Source organism: Panthera leo, chromosome B1 (genome assembly GCF_018350215.1).
Source record: "Panthera leo isolate Ple1 chromosome B1, P.leo_Ple1_pat1.1, whole genome shotgun sequence".
Lineage (NCBI taxonomy): Eukaryota > Metazoa > Chordata > Mammalia > Carnivora > Felidae > Panthera > Panthera leo.
The window spans coordinates 35,457,271-35,483,144 of NC_056682.1; the positions used below are offsets into that span (position 1 = coordinate 35,457,271).

The window sequence follows — 25,874 nt, forward strand, 5'->3', positions numbered from 1 at the left end:
CCTAGTGAACCTGGAGATGAGCTCCCCTTGAAGCCAGAGTTCTGAGGAGAGGGCTCCACAGTGCTTGAGGCTGGCCTACAGTCTCTCGGACAAGTCTAAAAATCCATCTTCTGAAGAGGGTTAGAGCAATTAATATTCAGTTCGGTACAGGACCCGCCCTTTCTTGTTCGGGGTGAGGAAGGAAGGGGAACCCAGGCCATGCCGCTAACACGTACTCTCAGCGTCATCAGGAAGCCCCTATTCTGCAAGCATCTGCAGTGCCCCACCCAAGTTCTGGACCTTCCATCTCAGAATTCTATTGCTCATACTTTTATTTATGTAATTAGCAGATCCTAAATTGTGCCCACACCGATTCCATTGCTGATCACCTTTGTCTAAGAAGCCCATAAGCTGCACTCCATAAGTGCACAAGTAAACTTGCCACTTTGCAGCGGAAGTGTTGACCGGGGGAGGGAAATTTGTGCAGTCTCCCCTCTAATACAAGATTGTAAATGTGCTCCAAATGTGCTTCTAGGGAGGCAGCTAAAGTCTCTCAGAAGATGGGAGAGGGGAAGGGGAGGTGGAAATGACAGTGAAACCAATGGATTTCTTGCAGGTCTCCATTCTCCACCTTCCATTCTGTCAGTGTCATTGTGAAAGAAGGGGACGTCCAGCAATAGAACCCGCACAGCAGCTCACCAGCAGCGAGCCCTAGCTCACCCATACAGCTGTGAAGCGCCAGCTGCAGCCACAAAATCAACATCGCAACCCAGTGGGAACAAGTGACTGCCACAATAGGACACACACTGTCAGTTCTCCTCGTCTCCCCCCCCCCCCCCCCCCCCCCCACTCAACTTCGGGATGATCCTTGCCTCCTCTTGCCCTACACATGTGTTCTAACTTTCAGGTCTTTTTGAGAAAACAGGCAACTGAACAGACCTTGAAAAAATAGGAGGGATTCTTGTCTCCTATACCTTTTCTGTAAAAACAGGTGAATTTATTCCAAAATGGGACATCTTGAGGTCTAGGACACACATTTAGATTCACAGGCCCTTAAACTACAGATTCACCTCCTGGTATTTCTAACCAAGTCATGAGCACTGGCTATATTTTTGCATTGTAGGGCAAGGATTAAAAAATTTCTCAGTGCTGGTTCAAAGAGAAAGAGGCCAGGGTAACCAGGGAAAAAAGTTAGGCTTGTCTGCTAAGTAAGCTGCATTCAGGTTCCAGGGTCACTCTGAGAAAGGGGGAGGAAAGGCAGAGAGGCACTATCTAGAGACTGGTTACCAGGGCAGCTTATTCCTAGGATTGAGCATGTTTAAAAACAGCTGACATCTGAATGCGGGAATACAGTCCGTGTCACAGTTTTTAATACAATTGCCTCTTCTGAGGTGCGTCGTGGTTGCCGAGTCCTTGGGCCAGGGATTGGGCAGCCAAGGGCCAACTTCCAATCCCAGAGGCTCCTGGCAGGGCCCTACCCAATCTGGATCTGCCCTGAATACATAGTGAGGACCAGCATGATGGTGAAACCAGTCAGGAGGCCCAGGTTCTGGATGACAAAGGGGATCAAGATGCTGCCATTTCTTTCATCCTCCTGGCAGACCTCATTCATCTCAGGGAACTGAGAAAGAGGAGAAAAACAAGAGAGCTGCAGTTTTTCTCAACCTGGTACATCCAGGACGACTCAGCAAGAGAGAGATAGTATACCGAATCATCGTTATGACACGTATCCTAAAAATATTTGTTAGAATATTAACACAACAATTGCCATATGATTATAACTTAATATATGTTATCTACCATTATATAATATACAATTATTATATAGAGACTATGTAGTTAAGATATATGACTATTAGCAGCAATAGCCTTCACAGCGTTGCCCACGGTGGCTACCAGTACTTTTCAACTATTGAGGTAAAACAGTATTATACATGCATGTAGCCCTGGAAAGGTTTAGATGCTGGCTAAAAAATTACTGCTTTGATAAAAATAAATTTTTTTGCTGTGGACTTTAAAAACATTTGAGAAGATCTTTTTGTTACCAAAATGCTGCCGCCACCTCTTTGGGAAATTGAGCACCTGTGGAAGGAACCAGAGCTTGGGGCTGTAACACTCCTAGGACTCAAGGGCCCCGCTGCTGGCCAGTAAGGCAGGGGACAGAGAGCGGACCTTCTCATTCAAGCAATCCAGAAAAATGTCTTAACCGTGGGGGGGTGGGGAGCTCCCCACAAGAGAGGAGAGAATCTAAAATGCTTCCAGGGAGTGAGAATGGGTCATGGTGGTCAGCACTCTTATCACTGCAACAAAAGTATTATTTTCGAGGGACATGGAAAATAATTCATGCAAAATATGACCTCAAAGAACAGGTCATGCCAACAAACAAGAAATCAACCTTGTTATGCAAAATATAATGAATAATGAAATACCAATCAGGTATTTCATTAGCCAACTCAAAGCCAATTAAAGGGGCTACACCAAACATCAGTGGGTACCATTATAATGCATGCTTTCAGGCACCGCTGACACTGGCAACACTCATTAAGAAGTGTTGAGTTGGGTTCAAGCATCTTCTTTAATAACATATGCTGGTAAGTTTTTTTGTCCTTTAAAAGCTAATGTCCTCCAAATGAGTGTGCTTCAATCCTGAGGCAAAGTAATGACATGTTTTTCATCTTATCAAGAAAATAACGGACTATTTTAAGTTTTTATTCTACTCTTATATGCTGGACCACATTTATACACAGCATGAGGTAAGTCAGGTTCTTTACAAATGGTATTTTGATAGATACTGTATTATGTCTGTGCCATATGTGTGCCCACTCTTTTAAGGACAATGTTATATTATATTCATTTGGATAAAATGTGATTTGACAACTGATTTAAATAAAATACTTGCTTCACTTAAAAAAATAAGTAAAATCTAATGTCCTCTTAAAAAGCATTGAACTGGGGCGCCTGGGTGGCTCAGTCGGTTAAGCAGCCGACTTCGGCTCAGGTCATGATCTCGCGGTTCGTGAGTTCGAGCCCCGCGTCGGGCTCTGTGCTGACAGCTCAGAGCCTGGAGCCTGTTTCAGACTTCTGTGTCTCCCTCTCTCTGACCTTCCCCCGTTCATGCTCTGTCTCTCTCTGTTTCAAAAATAAATAAACGTTAAAAAAAATTAAAAAAAAAAAAAAAAAAAAAAGCTTTGAACTATATGCCTTAAATAGGTGACCTGTGTGGTATATGAATGATTCCTCAATTAAGCTATTATGAACAAACTAATTCATGTCCTCTTAGCTGCCTCCCCTCCAAAGAATAACCTAGTGCAATTCTGCCTACATGGCATGAACTATGGAAGACTTACCATATCAGCCAGAGCAATATACAAAAACATTCCTCCAGCCAGTGCAAAGATCCAGTTGGCAGAGAAGTGGCTGCCAGCCAGGATGCCAAAGGCCAGACCCACGTAACAGCAGCAGGCAGAAAGGAAGTTGAAGAAGAGAGCCTGCTGGATACTCATCCCAGCATTCAGCAGGATGACAAAGTCTCCTAAGGAGGGATAACAAGAGGGAACGTGTGTGGAAGAGTTACACCAGGTCACGGACAGACAGCACAGTGAGGACAGACTGCTTGAACTATACATAACATCTGGGTGAAAATCAAGACGGCCTCAGACCTGAGAGCGCAGGGACAAGTCTAAGGCACCCCTCCTCTTCACCTCTTCACATCTAGGAGTGGTCTCCATTTGCAAAACTTAGCCGCATACTTTCAGCCTAGAGGCTGAAAATAATGCACAGTATTTTCAACATAGCCAACCAACTAGCAGTTGCTAGCAATTGCTCTTTTGCTTGATGGTGAAGTAGAAGTTTTTTCCTCACAACTATACTGAATGATGTTTTTAGGAAACAAAATGGAGACTGAGAGAAGTTAAGTAATTTGCCCAACGTTACAAGCCAGTAAATTGGCAAAGGTAGAACTTGACCTTGAGTCCCTGAGCCTCCAAAGTCTAGGTCTTTTATACTCTTGCTCTGCTAAAACTAACCCCCTAACTCCAGGTTCATCTACTTCTTCCACCCACCAGACCTCTAACAGACATCTCAGCCTCTGGGAGACTAATAGGATGAGGGGTGCCTGGGTGGCTCAGTCAGTTAAGCGCCCCTCTTCGGCTCAGGTCATGATCTCATGGTTCATGAGTTCAAGCCCCACGTCAGGCTCTATGCTGACAGCTCAGACCCTGGAGCCTGCTTTGAATTCTGTGTCTCTCTCTCTGCCCCTTCTTCGCTCACGCTCTGTCTCTCTCAAAAATAAATGAAAAATCTATGAGATAAGTATTATTATTAACCCCATTATAGAGGTGAGGAAATAGCACAGGATATGGACTGGGAAGGGAAACAAACATCCCAATAAAAATCTTCATCATTTTCAATGATCAATTTTCAATTATGAATTCAACTGGTAAGAATTGGTGGTTAGATTTTACATAGCACAGAGAATGTGTTAAGCAGTTACAACAAGCATTCTGAAGTTGGGGGTGGGGGCAGTGGGACACATGAAGGGTGCTGCAGGGGACGCCAGCAGTGCAGGCACACTCACCTAGCTCATGTGGGAACTCCTCGCACAGGATGGCCACCGAGGTACTGATGCCTTGGAAAACAGACACGGTGAAGGAGGCACCAATAGCCAGGCCATCGATGAAATTGTGGAGGCCGTCGCTCAGGGTGATCATCCAGGCCAGAGTGCCAATATCAGAGTAGCGGACACCTTTCAGCCAGTAACAGGCACTCTGGGAAGCCTGCAGGTCCTACAATAAAGCCCATCCCCACAGCCCCAGGTCAAAGGATGAATGATGGACCTTCAAGGTAGGCCCAAATCATCAAGGCCATTACTGGTTAAAGGCCAACAGCAGATGGCCCACTGACCTGGACAGAGAGTGAGCCCACGATGACCTTCTCGTCCATCATGGGGGCCTTCCCATCCAGCTCACTGCTGCAGTGCTGAGGAATCATATGGTCCAGATCCCCGTTCTGCAGCTTCTCGGTCACCCCCTCCTCCTGGTCCTTCTTGGAAGGAAGCGTCTCAGAGGCATAATGGCTATGTCCATGATGATGCTGGAGGAACCATGGGGAAGGGTCAGCACGACACTCACCAAAACCACAAAGCTTCTTGAGCACTGGTAGGTGCTCCCAGCACTGGGAAGACCTCATTCCCACCATCAGAGAAAACATAAGCAGGCAATGCACACAGAAACCAAGGGAAAGCTGTTATAGAAAGCTGAACTAAGGTGAATGTAAGGGCTTAGTGTAGGACAGAAATCAAAACAGTGACCTCATGGCCATCACTTGGTCCAACGAGGTGGTATTGCTAGTGAGGTTTAGAGCTCCTCCGTTGCACTGGATAATGTTATTCCATTCGGCAACTGATCACTGTGTGCCAGGCACCAAAGATACCTTTTTGGAACTATACCGCAACAATCATTCCTCTGTTCTCTGCGGTGGTACTTTCTATGTAATGACTATGTACCGAGCCCCTCCTTCACCTCCTAGAGTACAAAAGGTATATTAAAAAAACAATCTAGAATAAAATGAGGGGATATACCACTGCCTAGCAAAAGGCACGCAGGGCCAGATCTGGCTTCTGGTCTGTCCTCAGCCTTTGCTAATACCCTCGTGAGGGGAGATGGGAGATCTATTCCTGAAATCTGTCGGTTATAATCCACTCTTGGGGGAAGAGGGGGGACAGCAGGTAAGCTCACTGCATTGGTGACACCACTACCAAGACATACAGACATTTCTCAGATGGATGCTTTCCCTACAAGCACTTTTCCCTTTACTAACAATTAGGCCTCACCTCATTTTTCTGCTTAAGAAGCATCTTCAAGATCTTCTCTGTGAAAAAGAAAAGATAAAAGCCCCCAAACACCACCGCAGACTTGGAGACATAATAATCTTCCAGAGGGTTGAAACCAAAAGCCTGTGGACCCAGGAAAACAAAATGAGTTTAAGAAAATAAAAAAATCTCCACGGGTCCCCTCTCATCTCTTAACCACTTCCTTGATTCTAGGAAAGGAAAGAGACGCACTCTTTGTGATAGCTCTGCCGCCTTACCCCTTCCTGCCCTTCCAGCAAAATCGAGCCCTTGACTTTCCTTCATGCCATATCACCAGGGCCTGTTAGGGTCTCTCTAGCTCATTTTCTGATGCAAAAGATCAGTCCCCTTTAGAATTATACTCCCAAGAACAGCCTTGGATATGGTTTTCTACTTTTAATTAGGACTCTGTCTTCATTTTTCCTTTGCTACAAGGGCAGAACCTGCCTGCAAATTCCATACTTAAGGAGACACTTATGTTTATTTCCATTCCTTATCTAATGTTCCCAGTTGATCTGCCTGTAAACACAAAGAGAGATGGTGTAATTATACTTTCTAAAATGGGAAATCCATTCCCCAGTTAAATAGTAAGAATTGTGGCATCTTCTTGACCGCAGACCTTCCAGTGACCACAAAGCCAAAAAAGCAGACTGTGTCACTGCACATGTCAATTTTGGGGTTTTTGTTTTGGGTTATTTCTGGAAACTTCACTTATCAAGGGGGGCAAAAAAGAATCCATTGGGAAAACCACTGGAGTAGGAATCAGGAGAATCCCACTCTCAGTGATACTCCTGACTTGTGGTGGAGCCTTGGGTAACTGTCCGGTGACTTGCTCCCTCCATTTTCTGACAGGAAGCAAGCCTCTCAAGTAAACCAGCCTTCTCACGAATAGGTCAAAGATAAAAGTGACCATAAGCACCGGGAACGCTGGGCTGCTTAAAAGATGTTTCTCCTTTCTGTTTTAAAGGGACAAAATCCATCTCTACTCGCTTGTGTAGTTTTCTAAGAGACATAAAGGTCAAGTTCTAGTATGTCAAGAAACAACACACACAGGCCCAATTTCCAGGAGAGGCAAATCATCTTAAGGGAAGAGTGGAGTGAAAACTGTCCATTGACAGTTCTCTGCAGGAAGCCATGAGGAATGGCAGAGTACAAAAGCATGGCTTTAGCAGTTCTGACACCTGGCCTCTAGGATACGTTTTCTTGTTCTCTATTAAATGGGTAAAACCCTACTTCTCTAGACATCAGCTGATCTAAGAAGTCAACTAGGAAAACACAAACCCACATCATGGAAAACATAAGGTACTATCAGAATGTGGCATCGTCTCTGTGCTTCAACTCTGGCTCGGCCCAGGCCTGTCAGACCACCTACAAGGAGACACCTCCTGCATATACTCATTAGCCGGTCTACTGCAGAGATTACACCAAATCAGATGAAGCTTCTCCAAGGCTGCCTGCCAAACATTACAAAGACTAAGCTCCTCCTGTTCTGTGGAGATTTTCCTACTAACCTTGGCAAAGGGGCAAAGGTGCCATCAATGTATGTGAAACCAGGCCATTTTATTTAGATTACCTTTGTCCCAAAACAACGTACTGCGGAGAACGCATCGTTTTATTGAGATCTAGGGATTCTGTCGGTTTTTCTGTGTGTGTGCCTGCAGCCTCAAATCGGGAGCCATCAAGTGATCTAACTGCACTACACCTTTTCACCCAGCAGTCAGAGAGCATGAACCAGGCACCAGGCACTTTACAAATACTAACTCATGTAGCCCTCACAATGCCAACGTGGGATCAGTCCTATCATTTCCCCCATTTTGCATATGAGGAAACAGAAGCACAGAGAAGTTCAATGACTTGCCCAAGGTCACAGAACTTGTAGAAGGGTAGAGCTGGGATTCCTACCCAGCTCCCAAACCTATGCTATGCTGCCTCCTAACTCATGAGTCAATCTCAACTTCACTTTCCACAAGGAAGGGACCTCCTTCCTGTGCCTTGTATAGAAGTGGAGGGTGCTCCCGCTGTGCCCCACAGTCCCCCCCAGAGACTGGCATGCTCCTGTGTGAGAAAGCCCTGGCTTGCCATACCTCGGGGATGAGCTGGAAGAGGGCGTTGGAGTAGAGGGTTCCAATCGCCAGAGCTATGAAGTAGAGCAGCAGCCTCTTGTAAAAAGTCTTCTTCATGAAGGGCACCACGCTGGCCCCCATGAGGGAGCAGAGGGAGATGACGGTCACACAGAGGAGACCGTATCCCCACACTGCCGTTGGGGGAGAGCCAGCCCCACCCAGGACAGGGAGAAGGGCAAACGCCCCATTTCACAGCGACCACCATTTAGGGAAAACATGGGGTGGAAAGGACGGGGAGGCAACGAGGAAGGTTTTGGTGGATATTAACAAGGAAACAAAAAAGGAAAAATCAGAGAGACAAGTAGGGAGGGAGAGAGAAATAGAAAATTTGTTAGTGATTCAAGTCTGATGAAATTTCCTTCAATCAGTTCAGAAGAAATGAAGAGGAATTCAAGGTGGCCTTGGAACCCGTGGCTCCCACCCCAGCTGCTGCCTTTGGTGGCCCAAGTGACACCTGGAGGTGCACCTGCCAGCTGGTGTGGCTGCAGGGCGGGGCACTGCCTCCTCACACAGCTGAGGTGTGCTCAGGCCTATCCACAGGCTGCCCATGGCAGACTTTGGACTCAGAGGGCTCTCTTCAATAGGAAACAAGATCAAGGAGACAAAGAGATCTCATTGTGCTGGCTGCCATGTTTGCTTTTCACATGTGGCTTATACCATATAGGCACAGGCACTTCCACCTGGACTTGGTCTGGTTTTGCAAGATAAAACAAAGTCAGACGTGCAGGGCAGATGGATGGAGAACCAGTAAAACCCAATGCCCGTATAACTTAGTTTCTTAACTTCTCAGGTTTGTTTGTCTCAAGTCTGTTTCCATTTGCTCTGAGAGAACTCCAGCATGGAGGACACAGTTCCAAGATCACCTTGTCACAAAAAATATCTCCTCTATCATTTCCCAGTGTCACACACTCCAGGTAGGACAAAACTGAGCCAGGATGAGGCACTCCCCTGGGAGCCCAGGGGCGGAGCATGTACAATTATTGTTTTCCATTTAATAAGCAACAAGGCATTTCATTTTGAATCTTTAAAAAATTAATAAATTCAGTTTCTGGAGCTTAAAAAAAATAAAATAAAAGCCCAAGATGAGGTCTCCCCTTGAAGCACTTGTTAGATTCATGTGGAGTTTTGAGATAACATGGAGATGGTTACTCTTAAACCAGATTTCTTCTCTCACTTAGAAGGAACAGGCAAGGCCTGGGCTTTGCGTCTGGCATCTATTTTGGTGAGAGTCTTTTGATTGGCAAAGGCTGGGCAGCCAGTGACATGGGCTCTTTATGAAAGGCAGCTGCCACCAATCCCCAAGGGGGTCCCCACACAATCACCCCTACTGCATGTGCACAGCCCTGCCTCAGCTGACAGAGTGGGCAGACTATCAACTTGGGTCTTTTTTTTTTTTTTTTTTCTTTAGCTCCTCAGTGGTCACAATTAAAAAGCAAAATTAACAAATATTTCAAACAGTCAAGTAAGGGCACCAGGAAGTCAGTCCTATCCCAGGAAAAAGTCAAGATGCAAGGTATGAAGGCCTGAGTGCCCCTTTCGTTTATCTTGGAATTTTAATTTGTTTTCGTTAAATAGTTTTTGTTCTGTTTGGCTCTCTATGCTACGAATTATGGCCTACTTGGGGTGGGGCGGAAGGATCCCTCACTTTTTAGGCCAATTCTATTGACCAGTTGGTAACCTCTTTTCCTTCCACCTCATTCCAGATGGGTGATCCCTTGGTGGCCACACCTGAACACTGTCAGGGCCTCTACTTAAGGCACGTACAGAGTACCAGGACTTGGACAGTGACCACCAGCTGCAGTGTTCCTTCTGAGCCCTGCAAACGGGGCAGTGGAGAGGCAGGGACTGCGAAAGGGAGGCTGAGAGATCTCCAACAGGGAGGGCACATGCGGAGAGCCTTGCATCTGACATCACCTGAAGAGGCCACAGGCCAACCTGGGTGCCCCAGGAGGGAGAGAAGTCCCTTGAGATCCAGAGTCAGAAGTCATTTGTGTTCCCTGATATGAGGGAGAAGTGAATGTTCCAGGTGGCAGTTGTCAGGAGCCTCGGAACACAGGGTGGGGGCAGGGCCATTAGGTAGGGGCTCAGCTGCAGGGCCCCCAGGGAAAGAGGACGCGCAAGTTTCTGTTCTACTGCACCTCTGGGATGAGCTGGAAGAGCGCGTTAGAGAGCAGCGTTCCAATGGACAGGGCGATGAAGTAAGTGAGCACACGGCTGAAAAATGCTTTCTCCGTGCACGGCAGGACGAGGACTCCCAGCAGAGAGGCCAGGTTAATCAGTGAAACACTGAGGAAGCCAAAGCCCCACACTGTGGAGGAACAAGAACAGACGAGGGCCTCCATTACTGAGGGTGGGGGTGCTCTTGCTGCCTGGGGTGGCCCATTCTCAATTCAGCTACCATCAGGGCAGACAGAGAGCACCAACCCGTCAGTACATTAACGGTTGAGTCCATCTCTTGCTGGGTGCTGTGGAGAAGCCTGAAAACAACCCAGCAAAGTCGCTATCCAAAGAAGCTTACCTTTTAGATGGAGAAGCAAGTGAAAACAGTAAAGTCCAAAAAACCATAGGAGTGAAATGATGATAGCAGGAAACAACAAAGGCAGCATATGCTAGGTACCAAGGGGTGGGCAGCGCACATCAGTGCGACAGGGTTTCAGAAGGGCAACCCAGGCCCGCAGGAGTCACAGACACTCACAGACCATGGTGAGTCCACTGTGGCTGGAGCAGAGGTACTGGGCAGGGTGGGGGAAAGGATAAAGTGGGCTGGGGGCAGCTAAACTGAAAACAAAACAAAACAAAAACAAACAACAAAAAAAAAAACCCAAGGCCATTAGTCCCTTGTAGTTTAATAAAAACAAAAATGAAAAAATAGCCAAAAAAACCCCACCAGGCTGGTCCAAAATCCCAACACTGAACATTGAGCAGCCGGTCTGACAACATGCTGGAGCAGTTTTGGGAATGCAGAAGGTATCAGTGTAATCATTACTCTGATTCACTCCCCTAGTGGTGATGAGCTGGTCACTTGTGAGACCTTCCGTGAGTGGCACCATCTATCAGCCCAGGGATCCACGTGACATGAGCACGGCCCCAGGCCCCTGCCTTCCTGTCCCAGCTCACCTTCAATTGCGCTTGGCTTCCCCTCTTCTGTCTGCTCATCCTCCTCGTTCTCCTGGTTCTCAGAGGAGCAGGCTCGGGAATCCAGCTGCTGGAGGATGGTAGGGCAGAACTCCTGGAACTCTCTCCTTCCAATCCGTGACTGGTTGCTGAAGTTGTGGGCAGCAAAGAGGTCTCCAGAACTAAAACACTGAGACAAAGTGGGAGAGGCAGGAAGCCTCTCAGAACCCAAAGTCACACCTCGCCCCTTGTAGCAACCGACAGCCTTCCACGAGGAGAAAATGGAGATGGAACCCTTCCAAATCTTGGGGAATCTGTAGACTAATCTCTAGGAACGAGAGCAAGGTAGTCCCTAAACTTGAAAAACTGATAGGTAATCTCAGAGATCAGCCATGCAGTGAAAGTCACACACTTTACACACACCCATTCATACAGGGCTGCCCAGAAGGTCTGGGAACAACTGAATTCCAATCTTTGTGACCAGGGTGTGGTTTGTGGAAAACATGATCTATTTGCATACCTGAAGAAACAGCTTCATTCAGATACCAAATCTGGCTGCACATCACAATAGCCTGAGGAGCTGTTATATTAAAATGCAGATTCCAGATACTTCTCCAGAGCTGTTATTGAGCACTGGCATCTAAAGAAGAACATCAGTCCCCAAGACCCTATATAACATGGTGTCCCCAGTCTGAAGAACGTGTTGACAGAGATTAGTGGAGGAAGGAAGGAAAATCTAAAGATGCAGTGTACCTTGGAGCAAGTATGGGCTGGCCAGAGGACATGAACGCTCAGTCCCCTTGGGAGGTGTTAGGTTAGTACTCTCACATACCGTTCCTGTGAAACACTGCAGTTTTACTTCTAATTATACTTTATATACTTACACATCAGTCTTTATCTGAGGCGGTTTTACATGGATCCGTCCTAACAGCCCTCTGGGTGTGGTGACAAGTGAGAGCTTCTGGGCCTACAAAGCTGAGGGCTGGACTCTGGTGACCCCAAGCTACTGCTGCCGTGCCAAGGGGCCCTCTGGGGTCAGTCTGCAAGAGCCTGTCAGGGCAGCCTTCTCCCCAGCTCAGACATTACCGCGTGCCTGTGGTTCTGCATCCAGGCTGCCTGGCCCCCTGGCTACGTGGCCTCTCCAAACTGTTCTCCTTCAGGCTGAAGCCCCCGGATGCCTAACCCACGAACCTCCCTCAATTCCTCTAGCATACACTCCCCTCCCTCTCTCATTTCTCAACTCTATGAAGACTATCCAGCCCACAGAATTTAACACTTCATGTTATTATCAGATGACTCTGTTCTCAGTTGGTTAAGCTCCCCATCGTGACAGCAAAGTCTTCAACATGACTCATTTTTCTCTTTCTCACAGTCCTCAGCACAGGGAACAAAGCAGATATATAAAGACACTGCTGGCTGACTTACATTTGGCTGCCACAAATAGCCTTAGACTAGGATTAGCAAAGATGATATGGAAGAAAGAACAAAGAACCTGGGTCCCAGTCCTGAGCTCTCCAGGAGTCACCGTGAGACCCTCAGTATTGCTTTCTAAACAATGAAGACTTTCCACCTGCACCTGAGGTAGTGTGAGGTTCACCTGGGATTGCAGGCAAAGGGCCTTGTAAACTGTAAGCCCTATGAGAAATGCTAGCTGTCAGGGAGCTCCGGCTTGCCAGCGGTTCCAGGTGATCCCAGTGCAGCTGCAAGGAAGTTTGTGGAAGGCCGAGATCCCCCACTGACAGCTCCCTCCGGTAAGGGCTTCAAAACAGCCATTTGGGAGGGCAGGAGGTGCTGCTGGGGACTCAGACTCACTGACCCAGACAACGGGAGGAAGAAGAGTTGGCCCCTCTGCTCTGCCATCAAGGCTCACCTGCTCCAAGCTGCTTGGGCTCCCCATGCCTAACCAGACTGTGACCCTAGGAGGGCAGACAGTGCTCAGCAACACTTGGAGCCTTACCATCGAGAGGTTCCTCTGTCCCTGCAAAGGTTGGGTGACATTGTCCCGGCCCACTCCCACATCCAGGTGGTTGAGCAGGGCCTTCAGCTCCTGCAGGGTAAGGCTGTTCCCCTCCCCATATCGATGCAGGAGGTCCTGTAGGAAAGAGGCTGCGCTGATGGCTGGTGTCCCCGTGGACATAGCATGAGCTTCAGGAACAGCAGCACTCCATAAGCTGAGCAGGATCAGCAGGAAGCAGTCAGGGAAGGCTGGGTGTAGCAGCTTCATGGTGGCAAATAAGCCTGTAAGAAGGAAAAGCAGGTGAGTGAGAGGCTCCAGAAACCGACACTCTCCTCTGGCTTCCCCACCAGACATGGCAGCCTCACTCCAGACAGCCTTCCCTTCCCCTCTAACTCTTTACCCTTCCCTAATACCTCTACCAAGCTTTTGAGAAAAACACTTCTCTTCAAAGCATGGAATAAAAAAATAATAAAAGGACAAATTCAACAGGTTTGACTAAACTTAAAAATACACAGTAAAAAAACTACTTGATTATGCTTAAAAAGTTTTTATCTTCTAGAGATTCAGAAATAATCGTGGATTAAAGGATATCTTACCTGGAACTTGCTTCAAAATAACAAAGGAGGGAGTATTTGCATTGGGAACATAGATGAGACATAATCAGGCATCAGGCATGAGTTAATAACTCATGAAACTGCTCAATTAGGTGAATGGGAATTTATTATACTATTCTACTTTTTTTTTTTTTTAAGTAGGCTCTATGCCCAATGTGGGGCTTGAACTCACAACCCTGAGATCAAGAGTTGCATGCTCTACCAACTGAGCCAGTCAGGAGCCCCTATACTATTCTACTTTTATACATTGGAAATTTCTCCAAAATAAAAAGTTAAATTATAAATAAATAAATAAATAAATAAATAACAGGGCGCCTGGGTGGCTCAGTCAGCTAAGCGTGCAATTTTGGCTCGGGTCATGATCTCAAGGTTCATGAGTCCGAGCCCTGCATGGATCTCTCTGCTGTCAGCACTGACCTCACTTAGGATCCTCTCTCTCCCCCTCTGCCTGTCCCTAACTTGTTCTCTCTCTTTCTCAACAACAAACAAACAAACAAAACCTACAACTAAAAGAGGGGGAAAAAAATAGGCCAGGGGAATAAATACACCATCAAACATGACAAAGGTTTACCTATACTGCCTAAATTAGAGAACATGAAAAAATACTGAGATTCTCTCGTTTGTTAAGAATAGAAACTTAAGGGGGTAGAGGGATGGGCAAAACAGGTGAAAGGGATGAAGAGGTACAAACTTCCAGCTATAAAATAAATAAGACACAGGGATGAAAGGTACAGCTTGAGGAACATAGTCAATAATTCTGTAATAAATTGGTATAGTAACAGATGGTGACTACACTTACCTTGGTGAGCAATGTGTAACGCATATACATATTGAGTCAATATGTTCCATACCCAAAACCAATATATTGTATGTCAACAACAGTTCAATAAAAAAAGAACACAAGTTTAAAAGATGGACAGTGCTATATTGCTGCTTATTAAAATAGCAAAACAGATTTACAAAAGACACACCTGAATGTTAGTGAGGTTAAACAATAGAGTAAGATATGGCTGGTGGCTATATAAATCATGAGACTGGAAAAGTTATATGATAATAAAAGCATTTCAATCCTTTGAATTATTAACTCTACCTTTGGAATTTATACTAATAGAAGCAATCCAAAAATACAAAGGCTGTAGGCAGAAAATTATGATCAAGCAAATTATATCCATTTCATTGAATAGTATGCAGCTATAAAAACGAAACCATGAGTTTCATGTAAAGCAAACAAGCAGAACAATTATGTAACAAAAGTAGGACGTGAGAAGGAACAGGGAAACATATGCCTAAAGTAGCAGGGCTGATGATTTTCTTTCATTAATCACTTCCTCAGTATAGTTATAACTTAATTAGTGAAATAAACAAATACCAGGTAGGGAAAATGAGCCTCCTATTTAATCCAGACCCGGGAACCCCATCACTACAGGTGTTTCCATACCTCCCAGGCTCCCAGGGCCCTGGCACTCTTCTCACTGGATCACTCCACCTCAGGGCCTTTGCTTGTGGCAGAGGAGCTAGAGCAGAGTGGTTAAGAGTAGGCTTGTTTGGTTTGCATCCTGGTTCTGTCACTTGTTTACAAAGTGTGCGATCTTGGGCAAGATATTTAAACATTCTAGAGTCACTTGCAGTAGTGATGCAGGGGTGCCTAGCTGGCCCAGTCAGTGGTGTGTATGACTCTTGATCTTGGGGTTGTGAGCTCGAGCCCACATTGAGTGTAGAGATTACTTAAATAAAACTTAAAAAGAGGAGTGATGCAGCTTACCCTGGCCTTTTGTGTCAGAAAGACCTGGCTTGAATTTCTGCTGGCCAGATTAGTGACCTTGGGCAAGTTACTTAGGTTCTACCTGTTTTCTCATCTATAAAATGGGTACGTACCTCACTGGGTTACTGTGAAAATTTAATGACATGAGCTATAGCAAGTCACCAAGTGCCTGACCTACATACAAAAAGCACTCAATCAAATGTTGTGATTTGATTATAATTAATCCACTTTGACTCCCTCCCAGCCCAGATACTGAGCTGCTAATGGAACTACTGGGAATATCCCTATGGCTAACTTTATTCCAGGCCTGTAGCACACACATCCCACGGGTCTCCCCAACAAATATACCAGGGGACATTCCAGGCTTTAGCTGCCACACATGGGGCATGCACAGCATCTGGAGACAGAAAAATATCTCTCTTCAAAGAATGTACTTTGAGTCACACAAAGGGATGGATTAGCCATCAGCAAAAATAGGAGTAAAGTGTTACTTTGAGACTAACAACTCTCAAATCTACACTGAGAACCAGAGGTTAAGTTACAGTCAGCAGGTGGGATCTTAGGCTGAAATGGCTAAAATTCACTGTACAAAGAAAACCGTCCTCTACCTGGCCACACTATAATCTGAGGCATGTGTTGTACTATCAGAGCGATGGAGAGGAGGGCCACGTGGATTTGTCAAAGGAGGGCAAAGAGATGATGAGGTCAGCAGCTGGTGTCACCAGCACCAACGCCGCTAAGCCCGTGACAGTTATGGATTCCTTGAAGAGAAGCTGGGATACTTATCTTCACCTAATAGATGAGGAAACCTGGTTTCAGAGATTAGAAAACATGATCCATAGGCAACAAGTCAAGCAGATTAAATTTTTCATGAACTGAAGCCAGTCTGAATGATGGGAAAGTCAGCGTACTCTGAACCACTTCGCCACTGTATGGAGACATAAAATACGCACCCTGGGTCCCCAAGGAGGTCCGCAAAATCCTGCAGGTCTCTAGGCAGCTCTTCCCAATTTTATTTGTTTACTTATTTAAGTAAATTAAGTAATCTCTGCATCCAACGTGGAGCTCGACCTTACAACCCAGAGATCAAGAGTCGCATGCGCTACTGACTGAGCCAGCCAGACACCCTAGCTCTTCCCAATTTCTATCAGTGCCAACAAGCACCCCAAGTCCAGGCATAGCATGCGCTGAAGACCTGTGCAAGGGACCCCACAGGTACATGTTAGAGGCTAGCCTGTGTTACAGGGTGCCTTCTTTCTGTACAATCACTTCAACAAAACAACGGTCCCCACTTGAGCTATATTTCTCAAATTTATCTGCAGCAACTCCAAAACATCCAGAACAAACAAACAAAATCACTTCAAGTGTGAGACAGCCCACATAACTTGAAAAGCTTTGCCTGTCTGGGCATTCATGTCAAAGTAAGCATTTACAAAGAGTATCTGTTCTCCATTAACTCCGCAGCCCCTTGGCCCCTCGGTGTGGCTGGGAGAGCCTCCTGAAATGTACAGGCAGAACCTCCTGCCTGACCCAACACTCAAGACATGACCCACTCCCCTAAGAGTCTAAAAACAACTAGGAGGGCAGTTCAGAAGTCCTGGTCCAGGGATCCTGGCATTGCTAAAGACACTTCAAATTCAAGTGACCCTGGCCTTTTGGCAGACACAAAAGGGGAGCTTTCTGTTCCAATGGAGATTTTTTTCGTTAGCTGATAGTTATTCTTAGGGGAAAAAAAGAATTTATAGAAGATTGTCTGGAGGAAAAAAAGGAGAGAGGAAGAGAACACATACAGCTCTTGATGCAGCTGTAGGGTGAAGCTAGGCAGGGGTCCTCACCACATGGGCCCAGCTGTGGGAGGAAGCCCGGGTCTATTAAGGCTGTGGAAATGGGCGGGCCCCTGGGTGGACTCCCCCCAGTCCCAGGGAGCCAAGCCAGCTGCCCTCAAGGACACCTTCCAGGAGTAGTAAGAAGAGTGAACAGGGCAGGGCATGAAAACAAGCTGGAAAGAGACAAAGGCTCGAATGTGCTCTTGGCTCAGAGGACCAGGCCCTCCCACTAAAGACAAGTTGGAGTCTCTCCACTCCTTTGTTCACCTGGCTTGGGTTCAAAGAAGTAAATTATTTTAGTGCCTTTAGGTCTGCCTCCAAGGCGCCAGAGCCAATCCTCCTAGGGGGAAATAAAAATCCTAAAGGAAAGTCAGCAAGAGATGCTTGCTCTCAGACCTTCTGTGAAACTTTAGGTTTCCTCACCATCTTGGAAGCTCCTGAATTAGGATTCCACTTGCCTGCCATCCCTTCACTGGATCCAGAAGTATCTCATCCTAAAAATGGCACTTCTGTCCCGTGGACATAGTTTAACTATCATACTTAACAGGCTGCTGGTTATCTATGCCCATTTACTAGGAGCAAAAACATTTACTTCTAGCTAGAGTGTCAAAGCAGCGACTGATTATGACGCTTGGTGCAGAGGTTGGACATTGGGACCCAACAGGCCTGGGAGTGCCAGACCTTCAAACATCCACTCCCTTCCCCAACTACCAGCTGGCCAAAGAGACCACCATTCTCACTCACTCTTGGAGCCTTCTGGGTTGAGGAATGAAACACGAAGACTGAATGCTCCAGAGACAAACATGGGTAAGGAACAACTGTTTCCAAGGGCACTGGTAAGCCACAGGAAATGGGTGAACAATGTTGTCTGTAAACCCACCTACTTGTGCCTATTCTGTGCCCCTCAAGGCATGGGCTATGTGGGAGCACAACAAATTATAAAGCTAGAACTCTTAAGCTGAAGTCTTACCTGCAGGTCGAAGGGTAGCAATCAGAGGAAGGGCAGCCTCAACTAGGTTTTTACAAAAAGCACTTTACTTAAAATTGAGAAAAGGTTGATTGTCTATACAAAAGAAAGACAGAAAGACACTGACCATGGGGGTTGAAGGGGTGGAAGAGGAGGTGTGGGTGGAGGGAAGGGGAAACTATAGTGATAGAAATGATGGCTCCCCAGAACCCCTGGCCTTAATGAATCACCTTAAGCTTTCCCCTCAATTGTTTTCTCCCCCACCTAAAATCCAAAGGATGTCAAAAGAGGTGTCTAGTTCTCTTATGTTCCTCTTGGGAACAGACAGCAAGGACACTAAGGTACCTATGACCTCAGTACACATTCAGGGCTCCAGGCCTGTGACTAGCTACAAGGCCCCAACTAGCTACAAGGCCATTCCCCACCCCTCGAGGGTTCTTTCCTGGTCAACAAGTTCACTTCTGTAGAACACGTTCAAATAGATTGGTCTTTCTCCAGTCTCTACCTCCACCCCATTCTAAGGCTGTGACCTGTCAGCCCAGTAGGAATGTCTCCCCAGGAGACACTCCCCACTAATGGTTAACTATTGCAGATGGGTCCAGGTGACCCAAGGGGGCAACATTCCTGAGCCTCCATTAGGAGATGTGCAAAACCCTGAAACTTGCAGACAAAAGACAAAGCCAGGGGGAGGGGAAGAGGAGGGGGAGGTCTTGAGGAATCAAATCCTCCCTCCCGCCCCGGCGTTCAGTCTTAGTGGGTCCAAGTACCAAAGAAGTGTACTTCTAGCTTTGGCAACAGAAGGACCACTGGACCTGGTATGAGAAGGCCAGTTTGCAGCAACTCCAAGCAACGCACTGAGCTCACTAGATCTGTTTCCTTAGTTCAGAAAGAGGAAAATAAACATGCAGAGTTTTGAGTATTAATATAAAGTATGTTGAAACATTATATGAAAATGAAGACTTCTGAGTTAAGATGGAGAAATGAAATTGGCATCACAATTTTCCTTCCCCTGATCATTGATTTTTGAGTACCAAGGGGCACCTGGGTAGCTCAGTCAGTTAAGCATATTCTTGATTTAGGCTCAAGTCACGATCCCAGGGTCATGGGATGGAGCCCCATTGTCGGGCACCATGCTGAGTGTGGAGTCTGCTTGAGATTCTCTCTCTAGCCCTTTGCATGCTCTTTTTCTCTAAAATTTAAAAAAGAGGGGTGTCTGGGTGGCTCAGTCGGTTAAGCGGCCAACTTCGGCTCAGGTCATGATCTTGCGGTCCATGAGTTCGAGCCCTGTGTCGGGCTCTGTGCTGACAGCTCAGAGCCTGGAGCCTGGAGCCTGTTTCAGATTCTGTGTCTCCCTCTCTCTCTCTCTGACACTCCCCTGTACATGCTCTGTCTCTCCCTGTCTCAAAAATAAATAAACGTTAAAAAATAAATAAATAAATAAACTTTGAAAAAAAATTTTTTTTAAATAAATAAAATTTAAAAAAGAAAATTTTTTTGAGTAAAAAATCAGAAAAAAAAAAAAAAAGAAAAAAAAAAAAGACACCAACAGCAACCAAACACAGAGATGGGCATAATCTGATCAGTAACTTCAAAACCAGATGCAAGTTAAGAAATGCAGGATGGGGGCGCCTGGGTGGCTCAGTCGGTTAAGCATCCGACTTCAGCTCAGGTCACGATCTCGCGGTCCATGAGTTAGAGCCCCGCGTCGGGCTCTGGGCTGATGGCTCAGAGCCTGGAGCCTGCTTTCGATTCTGTGTCTCCCTCTCTCTCTGCCCCTCCCCCGTTCATGCTCTGTCTCTCTCTGTCTCAAAAATAAATAAACGTTAAAAAAAAATTAAAAAAAAAAAGAAATGCAGGAGGCACCATCCATGGCTTCTCTCCTAGGCCTGGCCCAGCCCTCACAGCCACAGCAAGGACAGAGGAGCCAGAATTCTCACTGACCTCTCCCAAATCTGCAGGCAAACAGCTGCCAAATCTTTTTTCTCTTCAATTAAGGAGTAGTGGGAAAAGTTGCTGGGAAACAAACAGGTGACACTGGAACAAGAACAATGAGCGACTCTCCTGGAGGGAAATCAGGGCCCCAAGGCCACATACTGAACTGGGGAAGTGATCCAATTCCCAGTGAGTATTCCTCCCCTTCCAACAGACCTGAACGCACCTCCTATATACGTGGCCGCCCACGCCATGGGGGCTGCTACCAAAACCCAGAATCTGGGGCAGATCCAGCTCCCCCACCGCAGCTCCTCTCCACTCGCTACAGGCCACAGAAAACAGGTCATGAATACCCGGCCCTCAACCCTGCTGTCGTTGTGGTGGAGGGGCAAGTCAGCCTCAACGTAGTGGGAAGAAAGTCTTGTTTTAGAACCGACAGAACCCAACAGCACTAGCATGAACACGATGAGAATAGCAGGCGAACCATGCAAAAGACAAAGATGTCGACCCAAAGTAAAACATTAACTCCAGAGAAAGCAATTCCTCACAACTGCTTCACACTGCAGAATAAGTTAATTAGAACATTAATGCAATAAAACCAGAGCTCAAAGGTGAAATTAGGGGCGCCTGGGTGGCTCAGTCGCTTAAGCCTCCGACTTCGGCTCAGGTCATGATCTCAGTTTGTGAGTTCGAGCCCCGCATCGGGCTCTGTGCTGACAGCTCAGAGCCTGGAGCCTGCTTCGGATTCTGTGTCTCCCTCTCTCTCTGCCCGTCCCCTGCTCACACTGTCTCTGTCTTTCAAAAAAGGAATAAATGTTAAAAAAAAAAAAAATTTTTTTTTAAAGATGAAATTATAAAACAAAGTGACATCAAAGGGGATGCAGGCTTACTAAAAAAAAAAGAACAAAACATCACTAAAGAGCCAATAAATAAATTATCATGAACAGAGAACAGAATTCTGCCAGTAATTTAAAATAGAAATACTGACAAAAGAAGGTCTGAAATAACCACAGTGAATGAGGAAGGAAAAGACAGATTAAAACATGTAATGAGGGTGGCTCAGTTGATTGAGTGCCCAACTCTTGATTTTGGCTCAGGTCATGATTTCACAGTTCGTGGGATCGAGCCCCATGTCGGGCTCTTCGCTGACAGTGTGAGGCCTGCTTAGGATTCTCTCTCTCCCTCTCTCTCTACCCCTATCCTCCACTTTCATTCTTCCTCTTAAAAAAAAAAAAAAGTTGCGGCGCCTGGGTGGCTCAGTCTGTTAAGCATCCAACTTCGGCTCTGGTCATGATCTCACAGTCTTAGAGTTTGAGCCCACATCAGGCTCTGTGTTGACAGCTCAGAGCCTGGAGTCTGCTTTGGATTCTGTGTCTCCCTCTTCCTCTGCCCCTCCCCTGCTTGCACTCTCTCTCAAAAGAAAAAAAGAAAAAAGAAAAAAGCAATGAGGAGCACCTGTCTGGCTCAGTTGGTAGAGCACATTGACTCTTGGTTTCAGGATGTGAGTTCAAGCCCCACAACTTAAAAATCTGACGCAGAATGCTAAACTTAAAAAAGACATTTTTGGGGAAGCTGGGTGGCTCGGTCCATTAAGCATCTGACTCTTGGTTTTGGCTCAGCTCATGATTTCATGGTTTGTGAGTTTGAGTCCCATGTCAGGTTCTGCACTGACAGCATGGAGAATGCTTGGGGATCCTCTCTCTCCCACTCTCTCTGCCCCTTCTGTGCACTCGTTCTCAAAATAAATAAATAAACTTAAAAAAAAAAAAAGACATTTTCAGGCATCTCAAAGAAAAATTTCCCCCAAAATATTTTACTACAAAAATTGATACATATTAAAACTTCTCTTAAGTGGCAGAAAATTCAGACAGCCTTCATCTTCACCAGAGCAACCTTCAGTATCAGAAGAAAAGGCAACAATGTTTACATCATTGAGAGACACTGTGAAGGAGAAACCCACATACATTGTTCCCAGCCAAGATGTCACACAAATCTATAAGGACAACAGGCAGAAATTTTCAAGCATGAAAGATGTCAGAGGCTATAGTCTCCTTCCCAGAGTGAAAAAACAGGAGAATGAAATTAGCTAATAAAAATAAAGGTCACAGGAATGCAGAAACCATGATAATGCACTGATGGTAAACATTAAAGCCCTTCAAAAAAGAAATGAAGATTTGAGTGTCTGACTCTTGACTTTGGCTCAGGTCATGATCTCACGGTTCATCATGTCGGGCTCTGTGCTGACGACTCAAAGCCTGCTTGGGATTCTCTCTCCCTCTCTCTCTGCCCCTCCCCTGCTCAAAATATTCTCCCCTAAAAACAAACACACACACACACACACACACACACACACACACACACACACACACGGGATTATGGCTACAGGACAGAATCTAAATGCTACAGAAATGGACAAATTCACTAATAACAATTAATACAATCAAAAGATGAGGGGCACCTGTGTGGCTCAGTTGGCTAAGCATCTGGCTCTTAGGCTCAGGTCATGATCTCACAGTTCGTGAGTTCAAGCCCTGCATAGGGCTCTCTGCTGTTAGAGTGGAGCCTACTCTGGATCCTCTGTCCCCACCCTGTCTCTGCCCCTCCCCCATTTGCACTCTGTCTCTCAAAAATAAATAAAACATTAAAAAAAAAAAAAAAGATGAGAGGGGTACTGGGTGGCTCAGTTGGGTAAGCAACCAACTCTTTTTTTTTTAAAGTTTATTTATTTACTTTGGGAGAGAGTGAGACAGCGCAAGTAGAGGAGGGGCAGAGAGAGAGAATCCTGCTTGGGATTCTCTCTCTCTCCTTCTCTCTCTGTCCCTGCCCCACTCTTGTTCTCTCTCAAAATAAATAAACTTAAAAAAAAAAAAGTGCAAATGCTAATGTCCTCATCTTTCATAGCAGAGTCAATAAATACTATCTAAAATGGATAGAGGGGAGCTTGACTTTGGCTCGGGTCATGATCTCATGGTCTGTGAGTTCCAGCCCTGCTGTCACCACAGAGCCTGCTTTGGATCTTCTGTCTCCCTCTCTCTCTGCCCCTCCCCTGCTCATGCACTCTCAAAAATAAATAAAACATTAAAAAATATAAAAATAAAATGGGTAATTATAGATATGACTCACAAAGTTTTTTAAAACCTCTTTCATGAAATAATCTCTTGGCAAAAAACATTTCTTTAAAGCTTAATAATTCCTTTAATTTTGCTAGTTTCCTTTTCTTCTGTTATATTCAGGGAAACTTTAAATACTTTTTTACAGGATTATTTATTTCTATATGCATGTATCCATGAGTATGCCTGGAGGGTTATCCAGAATAGTATTCATTTAATAGTAGTGATGACTATTTGAATGGTGGGATTTGGAGTATTTGCCTTTTTTTTTTTTTTTTTTTTTTTTTTTTTTACTTCAACTCATTGATGGGAGGTGGGGGTATGGCAATACAAGAAAACATGGGTGGTTATTTTTATAGTCATGGGGTTAGGGAGAACTTTGTAAGTACGGCACAAAACGTACAACTTGTAAAAGCAATGATCAATACATCAGACTACAAACACTGCCCAGTGTTCTATAAATAATGAGCATACTCCCAGTGTTCATGGTCAAACTAATAACGATACAGTGGTCTGTTTAAGTACCAATAGACCCACTTAGAAAACCAGTCGTCTCACAGAGTGGTCCTCAGGTAAATACCACCCTACTGGCTCTCTGGAGTTCAAAGAATTTTGAGAAAAACTACCCAGTCTGCGGCCCTCCCCACCCACCAGATGAACACCATCCAAGAAGCCACTCTCCTCCAGGGCAAGCTGAAGCCCCTTCCCAAGTACAGGGCAAACATTGTAGCCAGCAGGCGGCCTCACCCAAGAGGCCCAGGACTCAAAGGGCCCGTTCTTCTGCCCCCTCCGGCCTTCTGCTTTTTTAGCTCTCTTACAAACCCTAAAAGGACGTCTTCTCTTCTCTCAGCTCCCACTACCAGATCCTTAGCCTCAAGCTTTGGCTCAACCAAGGCCACCCAGCATGGGAGATTTCCAAAAACAATGCAGAAGGTCTGGGGGCAAGGAGCAGGGTGGTGTTACCAGGAGGCAGTGCCTTTTTACTTAACCCAGGAAACCCCATCACTGGGAGGGGCAGGATGAGAAAACACACACAAAAAAGTGGGGACACAGAAGCAGGGAACAAAATTAGAAGCAGCAGCTTGCTGCTCCCTGTCGGGTAATATTTACTGAGCCCCCACTGTGTGTGTCAGTGCCTGTGGGAGGGAGACTGGGAAGGGCAGAGCCTGGTGTCGGGCCCAGTACAGACAGCTGGAGGTGGGGGAAAGGGGTGGGGGTGGGGTGGCTGGCGGCTGATTTAGCCACCTGCTGAGCCCTGAGTGAAGGAAATGACTGCCAGGTCCAGACGGCTGGACTAGTAGGGGAGAGAGGGAGTGCATTTGCCAGGCTCCACCGTTCAGCAGAGAAGTCTTCCAAAACTAACTAACTGAGTCACACAGCCTGGGGAATAGTGGCCAGCTGGGGCTTCCCCACCAGAGGCCAGGGCAAGAGTCACCGCTGTTCTGATCATTCATCCATCACCACTTCCCAGACACTCAGTTGCAAAATTCTGACCTGTTGTCCCTTAAGTCCACTCCTGTTTGTCAGGCCATGTGGCTCAGGAAACATGGTGCTCACGTCCACCACTTACGTCACCTGCTTGAAGCAAAACTCTCTGACTTGTTATTTGAGGTCAAATAAATAAGAAAAATATATCATCTAGTGGCCAAATCATCAGACAACATGACAAGTTGGGCAGAACTGGGTTCAAATTTGGGGCCTGCCACAGGGACACTTACCGTGTGTCCCCAGCACAATTAAGCTATGAAATGTCCCACCTCGCAGGGCACTTTGGTAAATGAGAGAGCTTAAGGGTCACAGTTTTAGGTCTGTTCCTTCTGTTCCGTCCCCAGAGCTCTCAGGCCAGTCCCTTCACCCAGAGCTGACTCCTGCCTATTCTCAGAAGGCAGCTCAATTATCTCTTCTTCCAGGAAGCCGTCTTGGACCAGACTTTGGGGACTCTTTTCCAACTACTCTGGACTCCCCATTATCTGGTCTCCCAGGGATCCTTCCCAACAGATTTTTGTTCCTTGAAGGCAAGGAGGGCCCTCCCTTTAGCCCTCCCCAGAACACAGTGCCTAGACCAGTGCTGGGCAAACAAGGAAGAAGCAGAGGATTTCTGTTAGAAGGCATGAAGTCATCACTCCTACACCCAGATAGGAACAGTGAACTCAGTGCTTCCTTCCAGAGACATCCTGTCGCCCCCACCTGGGGCCTACAGACACTATCTGAAGTCAGTGGCCAACACCACTCACTCTCTTCCAGACTAAACAATCCCCATTCCTTCAATTTCAGTTATATTCATTGAACTAAAAGCTACCTACACCCATCAGACTCAAAAACTGAGTGCCAGAGTTAACTTATTCAAGACATATTCATTGCATGCTGGCTTCATACGAGGAATAACGCTCAGTACTGGGGATGCCTAGTACCTGTCTTCACAGAGCAGGGAAAGCAAACAATTCAACTTGTAAGAACAATGATGAAAAGGTTTACCTGTTGTTCAGGGTTCAGTTAGGCTATTTAAGCAGAAAGGGATTTTGTGTACCATATTAAATGGCTTAGAGAATCACGGGAAGAGCTGGAGAAACACTGCCGATGGAGGAGCTCCTCCCCCAATCGCAGTACAGAGATACAGAGATGGCTGCTGCCATCGTGTAGCT

The 25,874-nt window shown here is 46.1% G+C and overlaps 1 protein-coding gene across 3 annotated transcripts in view; it reads right to left on the reverse strand.

Annotated features, from left to right (window-relative positions):
* Positions 1–807: 807 nt before the first annotated feature.
* The window catches only part of SLC39A14 (solute carrier family 39 member 14), a 43,599-nt gene continuing 18,532 nt past the window's right edge, over positions 808–25,874 (reverse strand). For 2 of the 3 annotated variants that reach the window (XM_042934612.1, XM_042934613.1), the window contains 8 exons: positions 13,022–13,302; positions 11,068–11,254; positions 7,912–8,081; positions 5,810–5,932; positions 4,882–5,070; positions 4,556–4,763; positions 3,327–3,511; positions 808–1,600 (listed from right to left, as the gene is read on the reverse strand). In XM_042934612.1, coding sequence (XP_042790546.1) covers positions 1,454–1,600; positions 3,327–3,511; positions 4,556–4,763; positions 4,882–5,070; positions 5,810–5,932; positions 7,912–8,081; positions 11,068–11,254; positions 13,022–13,288 — 1,476 coding nt within the window. In that variant the 5' untranslated portion in view covers positions 13,289–13,302 and the 3' untranslated portion in view covers positions 808–1,453. Of the gene's footprint in view, positions 1,601–3,326; positions 3,512–4,555; positions 4,764–4,881; positions 5,071–5,809; positions 5,933–7,911; positions 8,082–10,088; positions 10,259–11,067; positions 11,255–13,021; positions 13,303–25,874 lie in introns of all 3 variants that reach the window. The other variant, XM_042934615.1, reaches the window with a different exon arrangement.